Genomic DNA, 22298 nt, shown 5'->3' with positions numbered 1-22298 from the left:
CCAAAAGTTTGTGTTGCGTTCGAGTTTGTTTCGTTTCGGATATGTGTGAAATAGGATCCCTACACAACTATCCGATTGTTTGTGTTAATAGTTTGTTTCATTTCGGATTTGTGCAGGGAAGTTTAGATTAATGTGTATGATAATGTTTTGTTTGTGTTGGGAAAGCTTATGGCGAGACGTAATGTAAAAACTGCCCGATGAGAATTAGTAACGTACATTAACCAAATAATAATTTAAAGTAATGATGGGCTCGCACGATTATAAAGTACCTCTGACCCAGTCACTTGTTTTCTGAAACACGCTGGCCGGCCGTGTTGAAGTAAACACCGTGTTTTCTACATTACGGTCGCCGGCCGGCCGGCCGGCGTGTATCACAGCGTTTACTGCAGCACGGCCGGCCAGCGTGTATTGGAAAACAAGCGACTGAGTAACGTACCAAGTAATTCGTCACGCATAACATAACACACAAGAAGCAGACGATGTGCGATTGATGAAATACGGAGAGAGTTGGTAAGGAGTTGTAAAGTTAAATGTTTTTCCTAGCATTTGCTTTCCACAAATTTTATCCATTCACGAGTACCATTCATCTTTGTGTCGTTTTTAGCTACTATAGACTATAGTCTATAGAAGCGTCCGTCGTCAGTCTGTATGTATGTATGTATGTATGTATGTATGTATGTATGTATGTATGTATGTATGTCCGTTTGTGAGCCGTCCGTCCACTCAAATATCTTGAGAACCGCAGTACTTACTGATTTGATATTTGTTGTGTAGATGAAAAATATGATTTTGAGAAACTTTTTTTTTTTAATTTTTTGATATTGTTGAAAATAGGCAAATTAATGCCAAAAAAGGTGTTTTTGGTAAAAATCTTTCTTCATAACCGGTGGTCAGACAGCTTTGTTATTTGGTATACAGGTCCCTACGGATAACCCAACTTAGATTTGTTCAAATTGTGATGAAATATACAAATGTGTATTTTTAAGGAATTTTTTGTCATTTTTTGTCAAAGTTTGACTTACATTGTATGTAATTCTTGTACTGTATAAACCCTATCAATTCACCCAGAAAAAAATAATTAATATGATTTTAAATAATTGAATTAATTAGGAAATCATCAAAGCCAAAATAATTTTAGTGTGGAATTATCAGAAAGTTCAACTTTTTTTGACAGTTCATAGTGAATTGAGGATTAAAACATGTAAAGGCAACTTTCCTGAATCCCAACTTTGATATATTCTGAACCACCATTTATGTTAACTAAAAGAAATTGCTCATAATAGTTTGTCATGATAGGGTGGTCAAATAAATAGAGATAGAGAAAGTTCTAATTTCCATTTATGGTTGACTTGGTAAGGATAAAATAAGATTACTTTTTGAGGAAAAAATAGAGTGGTCAATTAAAAGAGTGGTCAAAGTGATAGGGTTTTTATGGTAAAGCTGGGCTGTAAGATTCCTCATGTGCTATTTATAGTAATTATGCAATCTGTGTAAACAGTGCAATGAAAGTGTAACATGATTCCTTATAATGCTTTTGATGACCTTGAACTTCTTAAGTTTCAAACATTTGTCTCTTCAGTGTGCTTTCTCTGAGTACGTACAGTCTCAACTTATTCAACAGAACTTACTTACAATGTTAATTTGAAAGTTAAAATGTGCTTGGTTAATGGGATAAAAATACTGATATTAAAAGATAACCAGCTCAAGATTCTTTATAACCTGACAGATATGCTGTTTTTTTATGACGTAATCTTGATTTAAGCAAGTCTTGTTTACTTTAATTAGAATGTAATTAACTCTCGTTTATTTGCTATAATAGACTAATATAGTCTGATGAAATATGCAAATCTGTATTTTTACGGAATTTTTTTCCATTTTTGGTTAGGCCATCCTGAAATGAGCTATCAAAGATATCCACCTTCTTCATCAATACATGTGTCACAAAAGGTTATTCTCTACATAACACAGCAGAGCTCTGTCAACTGTTGAGTCGCTTGGTCAGACAGCTTTAATATTTGGTTTACATGTCCCTAGGATGACCTTAGTGAGATAATTTCATACAGTCAGGAAATACTTAATTTTGTATCCATGTCTATAGTAGCTTCAGGGACTTTGGCCCTATGTTTCCCTTTGTCGGCATGCGTAGAAGATACCATCATTCTGTGTGCGCGTACCGCGCATCCCATTAAAGGTATACAATCACCTGTAATCTAGATATGCCCATATATGGTCAAATGAGCGTTCCTTGGTATTCAAAATGCAAATGTGAGGGCGCTGCTTTTAAAAAGCGGCCATCCGCTTAAAATCTGTATTGTTTAGATTTTCTCTTTCAATGTTAAAGGGATATAGTCGTCGGAACTGCGCCTGTGCGAGTTTCTTGTTTACAAAGTTAACAATGTATTTCGTGCACGATATCAAGATGCACCTCGTCATCATAGCTGCAACATTTAGATTATACGATGATAGATTATGACAGACATGTTTTAACTGTCATCAATCACCATTGTGCCTTGGATACATTGTTGCCATGGGTCGTATGGGTCCCATATATATACCTTTGAGCGCAGTTCCGACGACTGTATCCCTTTAACTGTGGCAAAATAGGAACAGGTGATAGTATACCTTTAAACATGACAAAGTGTGAACAGTGTAGCCTTCGTCAAGTGTGACCATCTTTTCTTTACGTTATCAGTGTGTACATGACAAAATTTCTCCGGGAGGTTCGTTGTCTTGATCAACTCGTTCTCACCCTTGGCTGTAATCCGGCAAATGGCTTTTTTTCACCGCCGTTTGGGGGACTAGGTGAGATATGAACCTACAACGCTTGTGCTAGCCTGGTTTGGCATGTATAAGGGAGTCGTCATTATTTACTTCCAAGAGGGTCGGAGGAATAACATTAGGAACTCCATGTGCCCCCTGCCAACCATGATGAATTTGAAAGTCCCCCTCTCAAACACGGAAATTTTGACCGATCCCCTCCTCGTAACTTTGTAAAAGTTCAATATCAATACATTTATTTGTATTATTAACGGATACAGCCATAGTAAAGACCTTTCATATCCTGGTTTACCCTGCTTAGATTATCATCGGTTATCTCATGACGGTTGAAAATGTGAAACCAGCAAAATGAAATGCGAAGTCACAACAAAATATAGATATAAAAAAGCTCACGATATAACCAGTATCCAACTATATAGTATTGTTTAAATTAATTTGGATGGATATGATTAAATGTCAAAATTGTAGATGAACTAAAGTTAGTTAAAATATATATATTTCTCTGATAATAAAGGGTGAATTCCCAACACTTCAGTTTTGTCCTAGATCCCGTTTACTAGTAATTGTACCTGCTTTGAGCATTTGCTCATTTACGGTATCAAAACTTTGTTTCTGCAATATTGTGTTTATCAAGAGATTGCCAAAACTTGTATCACAGAGTACAGTGAGAATACACAACACACGAAAACAAAATGTAGAGACATGAAACGTTTCCGTGACAGTTTCTGCCTTAAGAGAAGCACTAATTAGCAAAAGTTTCCGGAGAATTATTGTCAATACCATTTGATTTACATTCATCCAGTAAGGAGTGCTTCTGTCAAACACAATAACTGAACTCGGAGGAGTCAGACAGTTGGCCAGCGTATCACTGATTTTGAAGCTAAATCCAGTTATCAATAGGACACATGTCAGGCGAAACATTGAGACTTGGACGACACTATGAACAATGTTTGTAAAATGTGCATTAAAAACCTTGGTAATATTCTTGTGATCAGTTGGCTTTTCGCCCTCATACAGAATGCAAGGACTTGTGTGAACGAGTATTAGGGGACAGAATATCGTTGATAGAACGCCAAATAATAGACGGATTTCCAGAATTAATTTCTGAAAATGTCCCGATAGTACTGTCGTTTTGCATGATAAATTTTCAAGTACATACACACCGGTAACGTTCCATCATGCAGTGTGCATGCGATCCTGTGACAGGTATCCAGACTTGATTCGCCAGGTTGTATGCTGAACTGCACAAAGTTTACTGAACTCACGCCAGCTGCAGACGTTATCCGCGGAAAGTAATGTTAAGTGATTTGTGATTCGTAGGAAACCTCCGTTTCAAGGATAGCATATTATATTTATGAGCCTGGACTGAAAGATTCAGCCGGTGTGCGGCAGCTCCGGCTGGTGTTGGGTCGGAGGTCGTGGGAGCGCCCGCACACGGCTGAATCTTTCTTTTATGACGATAAAGACGACACATAATATTTTACCTAAGAAGATCTTTCATACAAAGTTCAGGAACTATATTAAATAAAGACCTGCCGACAATTTAGTGGGAAAATACTATTTATTTGTAAAAAAAGAACAAAATTTACTACAGATGACTGGCTTTTGTGTCATACAATATTACTTTCCTTAATTTTGTTTTGGTGAAGCGAAAGACAAGCTGCCACACACAGCAAAATAAATGCGTTCTAATAATTCCAAATGCGACCGGAACTATATTGTGATAATTGCAGGAGGAGACCTATACTATTTGAGATTGTTAAGAATATTCCTGGCAGTGAATTGGAAAAATAGACCATCATGATGTTGTAAAACTATTGACAAACTTTGTGAAACAAAACCCCTCGGTACAAGTCAACGTAATTTCTTCCACCTTTTCTTGCAATAAATTATCTCAATATAGCTAAATATCGTGATCCATGCATATTCTATTATGCAGTCCAAAAAGAAAAGTCAGTTTGACATTGAGCTGTACATCATTTGCTTACAAGTTCCAATACGATGTTTTCACAAGCTTATGGAGGTCAGAGTTTGCACTTTGTGTTTTCGGTCAGAGAATGCTTCAGTATGACACTTCTATGTCTTGCAAAGAAGCCGTGAATGGAAAGGGGCTTCTTCAAATCACACAACCTTTCGACGTTCAGGTTGTCCGTTGCCACTTGCTTATCTGCGAGGTTGACGATGAAGTTCTCCTTGTGTATTGCAGTCAGCTTGGCGTCCTTCAGTAAAATACCGAGGAACACGTCGGGAAACTTGAAGAGTTGTCGTCCCTGGACAGACGCCAGGAGCTTACGGAGGACATCTGACGATAGAATAAAGGGCGCCCTCTTGTCACAATGAGCAGGATATGCGTCTGGAGCCCACTCCTTCTTGGAGACATACCAGATACTTTCTTTCGTCCTCACAACCGGGCTCAGCTTTTTCACGTGACACGTAACGTAGTCTGTCCTAGGGGCGGCCTGCAACTCTTGCACAACGTTGAAGATGTTGACGTAGTCAGAAGCGTCCATCACCATGACAAAGTCTGCTGGTGTTGTGGCTGCCCATCGCAGAGCTGTGACGAGTTTCGTCGACTGATGATACGTGGTACTGTTGGACGGTTGAAAGAACAGCATGTCTTGGTAAAGCTCTCTTTCCTGTTCTATGAATTTCTGCATGTTATTATCTCGGGAGCTGTCGTCTGTCATGAACCGTACAATCATCTGCCTGCCGAGTATGACGTCATTCCTGCCCACGGTCATTCGGATGAATCTCCGCTGCTCGTGTTGCAGCGGGGTTGTCATGACGATAACGCACAGAAAGAGTTGCTTCTTCGCCGGCGCCGCTGACAAGGGTAGTAGATTGTCGATACTAGAAACGTTAACGTTGCTAGGCAATTGAACTGCTTTATCATCACTGTCTCTTAGAAAGTTAGGTTCCAATTCTTTTAAGAAAATCCCATCGCACGTTTCTTTTTCCACCGCTTTCTTGGTCATTTTCCAGAATTTTGGAAGCATGTGCATGGAGAAATGATGGGATGTCAGGACAGCCTGGAAAGTGCATGGATTCCTGTGGAAGCCCTTCGAATCGAAGTAGATGTGGGGATAAGGTACGACGTTCAAATTCTGCAGCAGAACACCCATGTATATATCCTCCCATTTGAAAATCGGTGTCACGGTGGACTGGTGCAACGCCCTCGGAACAACGTCCATGGAGACGACATACGCGGGACCGTCAGCGTACGGGGGATAGACCTTATTGGGCCAGACTTCTTTTGGAGTGTACCATTTATACCCACTCGATCTGTAGGGCATCGTATCCACCTGCGCATTCCCCATGTAGAAATTTGTCCTTGGTGCAAATTTCAGAAATTTCACCAAATTTCTGTAGTGGACGAAACGTCGTCGTCGACTTTAAGGAGATATTTTGCATTGTTGCAGTAGTGTTTCGCCCAATGGAAAATCGACAGAGTTTTCAGAACAAGATTCTTGTACAAGTCGACAAAATTCACTTGGATAATGTCGCCGTATTTTTGGTTCTCTTTTCTTATTGCGTTTTGAATCTTTAAATTTTTGTCCACTCCGATGAAAAACAGCGTTTCTATTCTTAAGCCGGGAATTTTTTCATTGTACATAGCCCACGTGTGTCGTATTATCTCCCGTAGTTTCTGGTTACCAGGGCGACTCAGAATTCCAACGAAGAGGAAAACTTTCGAGCCACATTTCTCAAAGTGATTAATTAGAAATGAGCTTGAGCCTGTCGTTCGATTTTCAGGGGGCATCCCTACTATCCGCCCTCCGGCGATTTTGATTCTCTCATCGCCGTTGAGGTCGAATTCTCGCTTTAAGTTCAATTCAGAATCTGAACTGCATGAGATAAACGCACCCCATTGGTCCAGGTTTTGCCAAATCGCATACATCAGAGATTCAGACACATGCCCGGATGCCAGCACCTCTTTCGTCTCACACAGGGACCGCTTTTTGCCCGACAGATCGATTCCTTCATGGTGAACGACCGAAATTCCAAGATGGTTGAGTAAACACCCGATGTCTGGAGTTCCCGGATGACAGATAACATCAAAATGATGTGAAGCGGCATAAATATCCGCAGCGACATCTGCAGACATAACATACACAGAGTCTGTTATATGAGATGATTGATATTTTACAGTTTGTTTAAAGTTCAGGTTATTGTTCTTGACTTTAAATTTGGCAGAAGTGTTTGACGTAGAGCTGAGAAAGAAACGAGATCGCGGAGCACCAACGAGAACTTGCACGAGACTATTCAAATTTACGAAAAAGTTGTCGTCTACTCTCATGACGTACTGCGGACAAAGCTTGACTACAAAGTTGTTGTACATCATCAGAAATTTCAATATCGGCATTTTCTTGTCTTTCACATCTAAAATAAATATGTCCTTATGAAGGTTACTTTCATCCTGTATCGTCCCGTTCTTCGTCAACTCTGGCGACCCTGGTATGAGGAAGAGTTGAACAATTTTCCGACCCATCGCGCTCACAAGTGTTCCTCTTGTCTTACGAATAGCTGTACGCTCCTGTAAATGTCCAGGCTCAGAATAGGTTAAAACCAACAGAAAGACGTTGCTTTTATTCGCATACTCTGCTTCACACTGTGTGTACCCCGTTCGATATGACGGCAAATCGTTTACCTGGGAATTGTTCGACGTGGAAGCGTTCGTGGCATGGGCACTCAACATGTCATTAGTCTTCGTCGACCGAAGTTTTGTTGACATTGTAAATTCCTCGGTAGTGGTGTTGCAGGAGTTTTGTTCAAAATCCCGCCATATTGCGTACATCGATGCAAAGTCAACTTCACACAACAGCAACAAAGTCGATTTATGTTCACATAAGCGTGTCTCTTCGCCGTACACGCCAAATCCTTCGATTTTGGTCGACAGTGCCTCTACTCTCTCAAGCAAAGGTTGCGACTTTGTGAAATTATTCAGGCGTCTCTTTTCCACGAACTGTGACATAGTCATAATCAGGTGGACAACGCTACTGGACAGCAAATAAGGCTGGCTTGTAACTGGTAGAGGTCGATACGATGTCATGAAACCGTACGCCAGCACGCCCTCCCGCTCGATACGCCTCTGAGGGGAGGGTTCAGATGGCAGCGAACCTTGTAAATTGGCTACCTCGGTGCCGTATAAGTAACTGAGAATTCGATCGGTAAATACTAGCGTTCTGTCGTCAACTCTAAGTACGAAGCGAGCGTTGGCACAGTAATTTTTAGTCCAGTGAGCTAATGATACTAGATCAGTGTTGTTCGGCAAGCTGCTCGGCTGATCCGACTGAATGATATCCCCATGTTCGTCATTTTCCGACGCAATCTGCTCTCTTAGTGTCCTGTCGCTTGTGGCATTGACGAGAAAAAGATACACCACCCGCCGGTCGGCGTCTCTGTAAAGATGCGAAGCTTTCGCCCACGTTTTTCTGATTGCGGATCGACGGCTAAACCTTTCTGGATTTGACGCGATGATGATCAGCAGTTTTACAACGGAATACTGCGAGCATCTGGTTCTCTGGTCAAAGCGCCAAGAAACCGACCACCGGGGACCGTCGTCGATAAATGTCGCCCTTTCCCGCTCTATGTACTTCACGTTGGTTAGAACAATTTGGTCGTGGTCGTAGCTTGTAGCTGGCCGTCTGCTCTGCAGCACAGAGTACGTTAAGAAGATAGTATTGAGCAACGTTGAAAACGTAACACACAGGAGGAATAACTTCATGGTCTTGTCCATGGTCGGTGTATACAGAAGACGTTCTGTTTCCGTGATGAAGTATGTAACGTCTATATTAGGCCTAGAGTCACTGCTCAAAATGTTTCGATTTCCTGTGTCGATTCCTGTGAAGAAAGCGAACAATTTCTGGGATTAGACTTTTCTACAAAAACCCAAAGCCCACAAACATTACCATGCCCGACTTTCAACGACATTATTCCCTAATATTTTTCTTGGTTCAGCTGGAGAATACGAGTGACGTAATGGGCGTGTCATCACGAGTCGAATTACGGCTAGTTTTCAATCGGATTCGAACTCAAAACATACGGCATCACGGCATCAGTTGCCTAGCGGAGAGGCAACAAACAGAACCGCTCGGCTAAATCCCCACTCTTAAATTGAGCGGTTCAATAACCGGCTAAGTTGTTACATGTTTCTGACTGCGACCGCTCCACACGTTGTAGAGTTCGTGAAGCACTCACGCACGTACGCTCACTATCACACATCGCAAACACAAACTTCATCGAAGCGAAGCAATGAATACATCTCGGGGACAATTATGTCCACCAGCAGAGCTATCAACCCAGGGTAGAAAATACGGCTAGTTTTCAATCGGATTCGAACTCACAACATACGGTATCAGTCGCCTAGCGGAGAGGCAACACACAGAACCGTTTGGCCAAATCCCCACTCTCAAAGAGAGTGGTTAAATAACCGACTAAGTCGTACATTTTTCTGACTGCGACCCCTCCACACACTGTAGAGTTCGTGAAGCACTCACACATGTGAAGCACTCACACATGTGAATGGTGACACGGTCATTACGTCATAAGTAGCCAATAAAGGCAATAAAGCCGAGTTTTTAATATTTTACGAAAACTTGAAAGTTATCAGGAATTTTTCAATTCTGGCATATGAGAATAATCAAATATAAAAGAAAAAATACAGTCAATGACGCTGTAGCTTCTCTAACTTGTGGCCAGGTCAGATAATTGGTTGTTGGCATGGAGTTGTTGGCAAATAGTTGATGATGTAGCGGCATGAGGTGGAGATGAACCCATAGATGATTAAATATATAAATCAGAAAAATTCTAAGCTACAGTATAAACTGCCTAAAGATAGTTAAATGTGGAAAGAAGTTAAATAATTTAGAAATAAGAAATAACAATCATGAAATAGTAATGACGCACTTCCCTGTTGACCTGAGTGTATGTGAAATACACAACCTGGCGTCTGTAAATTAAATGTATACCAAGTGAACATTTTAAATCACTATTAACTGTTTTTAATGCAATTTCCAAAAAGTCCTTTGAGAATGATGAAAAATGCTTATTTCGGCTTTGTGTTTGTTAAACCTCATAGTAAAGAAAAAAAATGAAAGTGATGAAATTACTGTTTTTAATAGGCATATTTTCCATGAAAGACATGGCCCTGTAAAGAATATATGTGCTAGAAGTGTTGAAAATATTGTGTTTTCACTGGGGTTTGTGCTTTCACTGGGGTTCGAACTCACAACGTACGGTACCTAGTCACCTAGCAGAGAAGCCACAGTCAAAACCGCTCTGCCAAATCCCCAATCTCAAAAAAGATTAGTTCAATAACCGAGCTAAGATGTTACAATTTTTCTGACTGCGACCCCTCCACACACTGTAGAGCCCGTGAAGCACTCACGCTCGTACGCTCACTATCACACACAAACTTTATCGAAGCGAAGCAATGAATACATCGCTTAAACTGGGCGAAAGATAGCCTCGGGGACGATTCTGTCCACCAGCAGAGCTATTAACCCAGGATAGAAAATATGGTGGTTTCACTGGGGTTCGAACTCACAACGTACGGTACCTAGTCAGCTAGCAGAGAAGCCACAGACAAAACCGCTCGGCCAAATCCCCAATCTCAAAAGTAATTTCTTTTTAAAAAAATAATCAATCTGTAACAAAGGATTTTTATTCTTTGAGTATAACATATTCAAACATTGCAGTTTATTCAATGTTGTGCAGTGCAAAATTTATAAAATGACTGAAAAATACAAATTTGGCAGAATTACAGTCTTCATGATGTAAAATTATGGGTTGACAGAAAAATAATGGTTAATCTGTTGGAAGTACTACTTTACTACGATTTAAGAAGAACAGCTCATGCCCAAAAGGTAACATATATTGTAAGCAATGTCGTGTTAATGTAGTGTTAATTTTGACTTCACTTCAAATATGCCTTTGCTAGATACCAAATATATAAGGCGAAATATTAAAATCAGTCATGTTCAGCAAAATTCACATAAGAGCATTGATGCTTTTTTAATTTGATTTGATTATGTTATCATTGTATCACTGTGAATAAGTATGCTGTAAATGGAATGGTGTGGCTGCATCCACATGCAGCAGTAGGAATGCCTTTGTCTCTCGCCCCTCATTTCCAACCTGCTCAATCCCTGAAAAATAGTTTTGTGTCATATTTATGATGTTAATAATTTCTTTATTTGTTAAAATATGCCCATCTAAAAAACTTTTGATCATAAACATTTTCATTGTTTTTCCCTCATTAATACTGACCAGTCAGTAAACTGTTTACTATGAATATTTGTACATTTTCAATTCTAATAGCTACTCCGTCTATTAATAGACCAGAAGCTAAAAAGATTGGGCCACCATGCTTGATTTTCTAAATTTTCACATTCTTATCGCAAAATAACCCAAAAGTAAAACTTTGAACAGTAAAGACTCTAATAACAATATTTGTGGCTGAATGGAATTATTTATTTTCTACCAAATGTGCCGTTAACACACCAAACATTTTAGAGATTAAAACGTTTATTTTATTAACCTTCGAGTTTTGTCAATTTTTAACAGCATCTAACACGTATGTCTCGTACTTTTGAAAAAAAAAACAACACTTTTTGGTAGGTCACTGCGCTCAGTTTTTCACTACGACAATTTGGCAAAATGTAGCCAGGAATTCACAATTTGCACACTCTCTCATGATCGTCATTTTATGTGCTCTTCAGCAGGTGCCGTTGACCTGGCCAGAGTTTGATTAACTCAAGTCGGCTTAGATTGATGAATCCAACGAAATCCACTGATGCGTTTAAAAATCCACTGATGCGTTTAAAAATGAGTCACTTTAATAATTTGCCTCATCGGAATGTGGCTCTATAAGCTGCTAATAACAGGTAGTGTCGCACATCTGCGAGAAGAGCTGCCCAATAAAAGTTCATTATTTCTTTGCGTGCATCACAAATAAGTATGCTACTATATGATAATGGAGGGGGGACTTGAAAACGTTGATCATATAGACGACGCGGAGCTTATCAAATAGGCTGAGTTTCCGTCGTTGTTGTCGTCCGTCCGTCGTCCGTCAACAGTTGCCTTCTTCTCTGTAACAGCGAGTTCGATTGGTTTGAGATTTGATATGCAGTTCACTTGGGGTAACCTGGTTCAAATCGTGGTGAAAATTGCATATTTATATTTTTGGGGCAATTTTGCTGATTTTGGAAAAAAATCTTCTCCTTTGAAACCACATGTCAGATTCCTTTGAAATTTGATATGCAGTTTACTTAGGGTTACCTCAGCTAGATTTCTTCAAATCGTGATGAAATTTGCATATTGTATATTTATGGCAATTTTTGTCATTTTTGGTAAAAAATCTTTAAATCTTCTTCAAAACTACATGTCAGGTTGCTTTGATATTTTGCAAATAAATCCCTAGGGATGGTCTATTTCAGATTGTTCAAATTGTGCAGAAATATGCAAATTTGTATTTTTAAGGCAATTTTTGTCATTTTTTGGTCAAAAAATCTTTAAAAATCTTCTTCTTCAAAACTACAGATAGCTTTGGTATTTGGTTAATAGGTCCCTAGGGATGACTTCTTTCAGATTTGCCCAAATTGTGTAGAAATATGCAAATTTGTATTTTTAAGGGAATTTTTGTCATTTTTGGTCAAATATCTATTTTACCAAAACGCTTGTCTGACAGCTTTGATATTTGGTGTAAAGGTTCATAGGGATAAAGAAAATGTGATATCTTCAAATTACTGTGAAATCTACAATTTTGTAATTTGGGGCAATTTTTGCCATTTTTGGTCAAAAAATGTGTTTCTCAAAAAGTGCTCGTCTGATAGCTTTAACATTTGGTATACAGATTTCTACAGATAAACTAAATTCGATATTTTGAAAATTTGATAAAATCTACAATTTGGTATTTAGGGGGCAATTTTTGACATTTTTGGGAAAACAAATCATTTCTCTAAAACTGCTCGTCTGATAGCTTTAATATTTGGTACACAGGTTTGTAGGAGTTATGTTATTTATGATGTATTGAAATAATTATGAAATCTACAGTTTTGTATTTTAGGGGCAATTTTTGCCATTTTTGGTAAAAACTGTATTTCTCAAAAAGCACTCTTCTGATAGCTTTGATATTTGGTATACAGGTTCCATATTTTAATATGATATATTGAAATTATGATGAAATCTGCAATTTTGTATTTTGTGGGCAATTTTTGGTCAAAAAATTTGATTCTCAAAAAACTGCTCTGATAGCTTTGGTTGACATGTTCTATGGGATGATCTTAATATGATATGTTCAAATTATGATGAAATCTTCAACTGAGTATTTTTGCAGCTATTTTTGCCATTTTTTGTCAGGACACTGAAATGAGCTATCAAGGCTTTCCACCCTCTTCATCAACACATGTGTCGCAAATAGTTATTCTCTCCATAACACCGCGTGCAATATCGGCCACTACGTCGCTTGTTTGCCAAGACATGAACAAACTTGGCTTTTGCATGTGATAATTAGATATTATTCCCTAAAATTTTCTTAGTTCAGCTCGGGGAAAAAAGTGACATAATGACCGTGTCAACACGAGTCAAAGACGAGTGGTGACACGGTCATTACGTCACGAATTATTCATGAAAAGATAATCATTTAATCATGTAATTCTGATTTGAATGTCCACAAAGCTTCATAGTTTCGGATATAGGGGATTTTAAGAATTCCAAATTTTCGTAGTTCGATAAACAAATTATCTTTGACCCATGTTACCATTACGAGTATTTAAACTATTCATTTCCGAGATTGGCTGGAATGTTTCACTAACATAGCTTGGTGCGGGGTCATTTAAAACTTTGGAAGTCATAATAACAGTGAAATATACAATGAGACAAATACTGACAAAAATCTCTTCGAGAAGGAAAAGTCGAGTCAACTCCAAGAATTTTCCTACTAGAGTGTGTACAATCTTTGGAGATTGGTCTTAGACGTATATCAGCTTAAACAATGCAATAGTAGAGTCAAATACAGACAAGAACAAACCGTATAAATTAACGGATGCACACTATTATGAGAAAAGGGGTGTATATTCGTCATTCTAACACCAATTCTGGCAAAGTTAAAGTTGAACAAGTTACATCTGTTTTCGTTCAAGCTTAAAACGTTGTCTGTTTGAACACCAAGGACTTTGTGAAGAGCAACACTGTCAATGAGAATATCATTGATTTTAATGTGAAATGAAATATCAGAGTCGCTTCAGCGATAAATTTTAGGGCGAGACGCAACAATCATACACTTTTTGTGGTGTTAATTGTCATTCTTTTGTTACATGTACATAAGAACCCAGTTTGAGATTGGGAAGAGATCTTCAGTCATTTTCCCTTCAACTTCAAGTTGTTTAATGTCAACTTCGAAAAGACTCAAAGTTTGGTCATCGGCAAACTCATCTAAAGGAACCGTCATTATTCATGGCCAAGAGGGTCTGAGGAATAACATAAGCAACTCCGAGTGACGCCCTCTAACCATGATGAATTTGATTATTCCCCTCTCTAACACGTAAATTTTGACCGACCCCCTCTCCGTAACTTTGAAAAGTTAAATATCAATACATTTATTTGTATAATTTACGGATACAGCAATAGTTAACACCTTTAATATCCTTGTTTACCCTGCTAGATTATCATCGGTTATCTCATGACGGTTGAAAAAATAAAAGCAACAAAATGAAACGAAAAATCACAACAAAATATAGATATAAAAGGTCACGATATTAGCAGTGTCCACCTATATAGCATTGTTTAAATTAATTTCGTGGATATGATTAAATGTCGAAAAGATGAACCAAAGTTAGTTAAAATATACATTTCTGTAATAAAGAGTGAATTCACAACAATTTAGTTTTGTCCTAGATCCATTTTACTAATAATTGTATCTGCAGTGAGAATTTGCTTATTTAAGGTATCAAAACTTTGTTTCTGCAATATTGCGTTTTTCAAGAGATAGTCAAAGCTTATATCACAGAGGACAGAGAGAATATGCAAGACAACGAAAACAAAATTTTGATGTAGAGACATGTTAAACGTTTCTGTGACAGTTTCTGCATTACAAGAAACACTAATTGGCAAAAGCTCGAGAGAATCATTGTCATCGCCAGCTGATTTACATTCATTCAGTATTGAGGGCTGCTCTCAAACAAAATAACTGAACTCGGAGGAATCTGAAAGTTGACCAGTGTATCACCAATTATGAAACTAAATCTAGTTATCAATAGGACCCATGTCAGGCGAAACATGGAGAGTTGGACGACACTCATAAAGAATGCTTGTAAAATGTGCATTAAAGACCTTGGTAATATTCTTATGACCAGTTGGCTTTTCACCCTCATACAGAATGCACGGACTTGTGTGAAAACGAACTCAGAAATCCATTTATGTATTTCCCTTCTCCCTTCCTAAGGTCGATCGAGTAGTATATCTCCAAGGAGTGGGTGGGAATATGTCGGGGGCGGTAATCAGATTAAAAGCATGCGATTTCTCCGCATTCGGATGATTTTACATATTGAAGTCGGTCAATACATTTTATTCCAAAATTTCAAACCTAAATTCTGGTACTGTGATATTTTCTACGCGAATGGTGTTCGGCAAAGCTTTCTCACAACAACACCCGGCACTGGTTTTCCCTGTTTTGATCAATCCTTCGATGGTCAAAACGCTGTTGACCCACCTATTTGATCGTCTATCTGGAAAATAATGCAAAGTTCACACATCCAAAACTTCACTCATACGTATATAAAGAGAAAAATTGTGATCAGCCAAAATGATTTAGCCAGTGATCAGATTGGCGAAATTTATGTGTGTAGCGATTCACTCACTATTAATGCCTACATATTTTTGAAAATCATGATATCTTTGTCCCTGGTTACAAATGTTGCTCTGATAACTTGGGAAGGGAATCATAGTGTAAAATCATTAGATAAATCATATCCGAATTACCATTTTTTTTTAAATATTATGCGTTCAAAATTTCTGACTTGTTCCAGGCAAGGGATTGATCCACACCGCAAATACACATCTACCATGTCGACAGGAACGTAGAACGATTGAAATCATTGGAAATAGTTTCAAACGTGTTTTTCATATCTTTCATAGAAACCCGTTGCTCTAATCATAGATGTAAAAAAAGATGCTCTAATACAAAGTGGCCCCTAAAGTTATGTCACACTTGTCAACTTCCTTCGACGAAATTTCTGTTTGCTTTTCTTATACACCATTGCGTAATAAAATAGCCATGCTGCTTATCAGATAGCGCTGTATTTGATATCTTTATAAGGCGGCGGTCCTGAGTCCGGGTTTAACCCTCGACTCCGGTCCTGACTTTGACCAAGAGAACAAGTTGCGAACCGTGTATCAAGATTTTGAGTAGAGATCAAGGCTACTCTCTACCTTCGTCCTACCATGGAGGTAGGAAGAGACTCCATGGTCCTACTGACATTGCTTGGTAGCCGTGCTGTTTAGGGCTGTCTGTTGGACCTGGGGTTACTGGTACGCGTTTCCCCTTCCCCTAGGCTTCGAACAACCAAGCAGCCCTATGGCTTGTTACGTCACAAGCTTATGGACTATATTCATGAACCCATTCGACCATAGACCTCGCGAAACGCATCTATGAGCAAGGTGCCACTTTGACAATGAAGAATATTAAAGACTATAAATTACAGGAAGATCACGAGAAGCATACATGCACGAGTTCAGCACCGTCGCGTTTCTTGGTGTACAAAGGTTCTCGCGACCAGTAAACTATGCCCAAAAAATCAAATAGATAGCTAGTAAATGTATCTGTTGTATAAGGTTCCTCAATAGAACGGTTCCAGACGGTTCCAAACTTTTCCAGTCGCTGTCCGTACGAATCAACGTAGATAAGCCCTGTAGTCAATTTTGTCCCGAAAACCTTGTGTTGCGACATTCTCGCAGATGCCAAACTCCAACCCCCCGTTCCGATTAACTTTCGAAGATGCATGGCTTTTGATGGCATCTGCACAGACAGTATTTGCCTGGAATTAAAATACGGCAAAGAGTCCGAACTCCGTGTAGAAACGACCATGGACGTAGGAATGTACTGATCACATCGTTTATCTTGTCTAATTTGGTGATATCACGTCGGTTTGAAGTTGAATGCTCCAATATTTCCGTGATTTCCTTGCCTTCTAAAGCCATAGACTATAGCCATTGTCTATGCTCTTACCGATTTTTCATTACTGTCAAACGACCAGTTTCACAGGAGTTTTGACCATTTCCAGAATGACTTTGCCTATTCCCGGACGACGATTCATGTTATATCAAGGAGGTTAGTCCAGAGTGTAGAGGTAGGGTCTATGGTTAGTCTCACCACTTACCTGGTTAGCTGACCATTGGAGCCAGACGAAGAGCGTTTAATCAGTTCCTAACCGGCTTCTACTTCCAGAGTGCCAAACGACAGACCGATATCAGGATATGTACGACGTGATAAGAAGGAGGTACGTCGTTTGCATACTTTTATTTGATGATAAACCCTATCATGAGTTCCAAACGTGACCTAGGTCATGAAATAATTTGCATGATAGAGATTGTGCGATTGGTGAACGGAATTTCACATCAAACAAGCAAACGCTGTCCACGTGCACAGAAGTTGACTGCCAGTCATGCCGACATGTAGTATAGGAGTAAAAAAAGCGTGTTTTATTAACAGAACATAAAACAGCGTAAATTCGTGCAAAGTAAATAATTTAAAAAGTGATTGTAACATAATTTCATGTTTAGTTTTTTTTATTGTACATGCAAATCAATGTTCAGCTAGACTTGATTTAAGTCGGTGAATTTCTAAAAAATAAAATCATTTGTAATAGTTTCTCTTGTGTCTCTCCTATTTCATACACACCTATTTGGAATTTGACAGCTCAGGCAAGGTTTACATAGCGATTGAACGCGTTACCTTTGAGTCTGCGCAGTAGTGAGTTAGTTTCTGCCGGATTCCGGGAGAATCTCCCCTGTATAGCGTTCACCCTACTCACGAGTTTCACATGAAAACAGAACACAAATCGTCGCGTTCACCCCACTCAAACATTCACAAATCACAGACTTTAACCAGGTCTAATTTTCAGCAAACTTAAAGCTCTAAACTTACCCTGTACTGGAGACTGCGCAGTAAGTTGATGGCGATATATTACTCACAGATCTGCAGATTAGAACGTGTTTAACCGGAGGAGACGCCCATGAGCGTGCAGAATATTAAATGACAAATGGGTACTACCGTAACAGTTCGTTCTCTGAAGTGTGTTCACACTTCGTGGTTTACGTAATGATTTGATTGTGTGCAAACTTCTATCAAAAGAGCACTTTGATTTATTTGATAAAAAGTGTTTTTCGTTTCCTTCGAATCGCACAACTCGAAATGCGTCCCATGTCAACGCCCTGGGGTTAACACTCACATTCAAAACACAGATACGGACGGACACACAAACACACACACGCACAGACACATACACGTGAACACATCGCATGAGTTAGGTACTACGTCCGTGTTTTAATAGATGAACCCGTTTTCATCGTATGAATATGCACCTTTCCCCGTCTCTCAATCTCGTCGCACGATTCGAATAGCTGCTCGTAAAATACATAGATGTAAAAAATGACCACAAAAATCAATACTAGTCAATCATTAATTGCAAATTACAACAGGATGTTCGGATCGCCGAGATTTGTTTTTGCCTTACTCATTATTTTTTATTATTTGTTTTCAATTTGCCTTGATTCATTACAAAACTATGCAGTGAGTACAGTGTCATTCAGTCATCCCTAGACTCTCCACAGTCGCTGTGCCTTGTTTTGTGCGCGCCCACGATGGGACTGCATTCGAAGGCTACGCGCTGCCAGACACAGCGACTGTCGGTTTTTGCAAGTATATGAATATTCATTAGGGTTGTGACTTCAAAAGAAACACCTATCTAACTGGGCGGAGAGAATATATACTAGCAGCTAGTAAACCTCTATACGCGGTATGGTTTTATTTTTCATTTTCAATTTTATTTGGCTATGGTACTTGTCATTTTTTATTTGATTTACGGATGTGTGGTGTTCTATAAAGTACCCGGATCAGGCAGAAATCCGACCGGTCGCTTGCAAGAACGTCCAGACCCTGGGATTCGCGTCGCGTCTCTGAAGGGCGCGCGCGTGTTCCAACAGCATGAACAGGGGAAGAACGCGAATCGCAGGGTCTCTGCCAGACTAACATCCCCTGAGTGTCGCTCCGACACACAGGCACGCGCACAGACTTTGCGATGAAAACGTCACCGCCAGCTTCATCCTTTCTGAAACTACCAGGAATACCAAGCTTGTAGTAGATACAAATGCCAATATTCCGAAACTTGAAATCCATAGTTTTGATAGTGCTCTAGTAATCGGTGAGGGCGCTAACCACCAACTGTACGTGTACTATATAGTTGCGAACAGGTATGCCTAGCATGTATGCCTAGTAACTTACCCTCAGAAGAAGCAAATCATGAGATCAAAATATCGATAAACATACAGAAATTGGAAGAATTTTCACAAGGAGAGGTTTACAAAAATACTTTAATGTGATGGAGTTTGTTCAGATATCTAAATCAGTTTCTTTTTCTTGACTAAAAAAACATAAAAATAATCTAAGAAAGGATTATCAGAGTTTTTTTTATTAAGATGCACATCAAATCGACCAAATATTTTGACAATCTGAATAGTTTTATAATGTATAATTAAGTGTAGACGAACAGTCTGGAATCATTAATATTTGTAGAAAGAACGAGAACGGAGAGTCTGTTAAACCGTGTCTCGTAACAGACGTCATTATTTGTTCACTTCTTCCCATGTTATCAGGATGACATCGGGTGTCTCCCATATGCAAATGCTACAAACAACATCAATGGGGTGACGTGTTGTTGATAGGCGCAGTAGCTATGCGCAATGGATTGATGTTGTCTCCGTCCTTTACGTGTGTAGTGTAGAACGTGCCTCGAAAACTGACAGACGAAAATTTTCTCAAACTTTCAGTAAGGATTTTTTAATCATTCCGTTTCAAAATAAAACTGAAAAAATATGAGTCACATTGCGGCAAAATTTGGTAAAAAGGGAATAAATTACCTAGTATTTACGGCCTCTTCAAATTCAAAATGGCCGCTATCCTTGTGTTAATCGAAAATGAGTGACTTAAACATTTACTCAAACTTTCCTCAATGAATATTTCAACCATTCTCTTTCCAAACCAAGGACAAAAATCAAGGATCACCGTGCGAAGTTTGGTACGAAAGACACAAATTATCTAAATATATATCGATTATTTTAAAATGACTTTCATCTCTATGTTGACTCACTAGAAAAAAATTAAATTTTCGATTTTCGGAAAATTAAGACGGGGGAATTTTTTTCTTACACCGAGAGCTTTAAAATGAGCTCCATAGCATGGCAGACCAGAAAAGAAGAGTAAAATTGAGAGTTCGAATGTCTGTCCCCAAGGCGCATTCCGCTAATCAATGATAGACTTTACACACACCTTGTGTCAATACGGTAACAGGATGTCCGCATTCGCAGGGTGGTTTTTGCGTAATATTTCTCCATGTATGTTAAACACACAAACTGCCTGATAGACAGAGCAGGATCTGATCCCTCCATAATGGCCCGTCCACTATCGTTGTAGACAAACAAACCATGCATTTCTGTCGTTCATCTAACAATTCAATCTACGTCATTTCCAGCAACCGTGGCCTTTTCAGATTGCAAGCATGGTAGAGACGTTATAAATGAGGCTAAAGCTAGTCGACCGGCCGTTACGTTGGACAGAAGTGTGGGATCAAAATTCAAGGGCCGACCAAAGAACCGCGGATTTTTAATACAACTCTTATAAACTCACGATGCTGTTTTCATGGCAAAAAAACATGAATATGTGTTTGACCTTTTCATCACTTTTTCCGGTAAGGAGAGCATTAAACACTCATGGATTGATTCATTCCCGTTTACATTTTACAGTTGAGTCACAACATTGGTGTACCAGGATATCAAATAGAATAATCAGTCGCCACTCCTCGGGGATCAGACCAGAGTTCGGCAGTGAGTTGAGTGCAAGATAGTGGGATTTAGATAGCAATACGCACCAACAGCCAACAATAGGGTAGTATGCTCCTTGAAACAGAAAGTTCAAACATTTCTTCAAGCTTTTCTCGGGGAAACATGTGCTACTCCCATTCAAACCTATCTACAACAAAATTCAGATTCCGTCGTTCAACGGGTTTTGATAAGGTATGGACCATTAGATCTTGGGGGGGGGTGGTCACAATAAAATTGTGAAGTTTTTTTTTTACTATATTAAATTTCTAATTTTTTTTTGCAATTGAGATTAGCTGTGCAAATTTTTTTTTCAGAGTAAATTTTCAGATTTATAATTTTTTTTGCGAAGCACCACAAGCGAACCGCGCAAGTGGTCACGGGGGGGAGGTCAGGAGGGGGGGGACACACCCTCCTGCCGTTGGAGCTTTCGAGAAATAGAGATTGAAATGGTGTTATTTGGTGGCGCTTGGGGAGTACTTTTGTAGGGGAGGTCAGGAGGGGGGTGTCCCCCCTGCCGTTGGAGCTTTTGAGAAATAGAGATTGAAATGGTGTTATTTGGTGGCGCTTGGGGAGTATTTTTGTAGGGGGAGGTCAGGAGGGGGGTGTCCCCCTCCTGCCGTTGGAGCTTTTGAAAAATAGATATTAAAATGGTGTTATTTGGTGGCACTTGGGGAGTATATTTTTCAGATTACACATCTTCCTCTGAAACATGGTCTTCTTGCTCCTTAGTAGCTTCCAATATAGTTTTGAAAATTGACTATTTTGGTTTCCTGGCTTCCCTTTCTACTGCGTGGTGAAATGCCTACATTCACCCTACCAAACATCATGCATATCTCATGATTTACAATTGATTTTGATAAGCTGAGAAGCTGTTTGCAAAATATAGTGAAATTTGCATATTTGTGTTTTTAGAGCAATTGTTGCCCATTTTTGATCAAAACATCTATTTCTCTGTAGCAGCATGTCCAAATTGATTGGATGTGTATAGATGTGTTGAAATTTCAATATTTGTCTTTTTAGGGCAATTTATGCCATTCATGGTCAAAAAATCTGTATTCTCTGAAAGGGCTTGTCCAATTTCTTTGAAATTTGCTACATAAGTCCCTTAAGATTTGTTTAAATCATGCTCTTTTTTGTGGTGGAAAAATTCTTCAGATAATTGTCATTCAGCATTTGCTACACACAAACGATTATTCATGCAGATTTATTCAGTATTTGTTATCGAAAAACTTTCAAAGTTCAACCCTTTTGTGTGTTTTTGTGTTGGGATTTGTTGGATAGATGGCATTTTACGTAGTGTATTGTTGAATGATTTTTGAGGCTGTTTTTTGAGAAAAAAGAATTGATAATGATAATTTATTCAGTATCTTAGCCACCGGCCTTTCATACAATAGGTTGAAAAAAAGATATACAGACAAGTATGGTGG

General features: G+C 39.0%; 2 protein-coding genes across 3 annotated transcripts; both read right to left on the bottom strand.

Annotated features, from left to right (window-relative positions):
- Positions 1-4320: 4320 nt before the first annotated feature.
- Positions 4321-17302, bottom strand: LOC139114147 (uncharacterized). 2 transcript variants are annotated; one of them, XM_070675695.1, is made up of 2 exons: positions 17154-17302; positions 4321-8619 (listed from the first exon to the last, which is right to left on the bottom strand). In XM_070675695.1, exon 2 carries the CDS (start codon positions 8513-8515, stop codon positions 6131-6133), a length of 2385 nt encoding a protein of 794 aa, XP_070531796.1. In that variant the 5' UTR covers positions 8516-8619; positions 17154-17302; the 3' UTR covers positions 4321-6130. The 2 variants fall into 2 exon arrangements, with proteins under 2 accessions (XP_070531796.1, XP_070531797.1); XM_070675696.1 differs by having other exon boundaries at positions 17147-17298.
- LOC139115003 (beta-1,3-galactosyltransferase 1-like) lies at positions 4803-6095 on the bottom strand. Its single transcript, XM_070676912.1, has one exon. It carries the CDS (start codon positions 6093-6095, stop codon positions 4803-4805), a length of 1293 nt encoding a protein of 430 aa, XP_070533013.1.
- Positions 17303-22298: the final 4996 nt, after the last annotated feature.

Source organism: Ptychodera flava, chromosome 16 (genome assembly GCF_041260155.1).
Source record: "Ptychodera flava strain L36383 chromosome 16, AS_Pfla_20210202, whole genome shotgun sequence".
Lineage (NCBI taxonomy): Eukaryota > Metazoa > Hemichordata > Enteropneusta > Ptychoderidae > Ptychodera > Ptychodera flava.
Note: the sequence above shows the minus strand (reverse complement) of the source record. Positions and strands in the feature narration are given on the sequence as shown.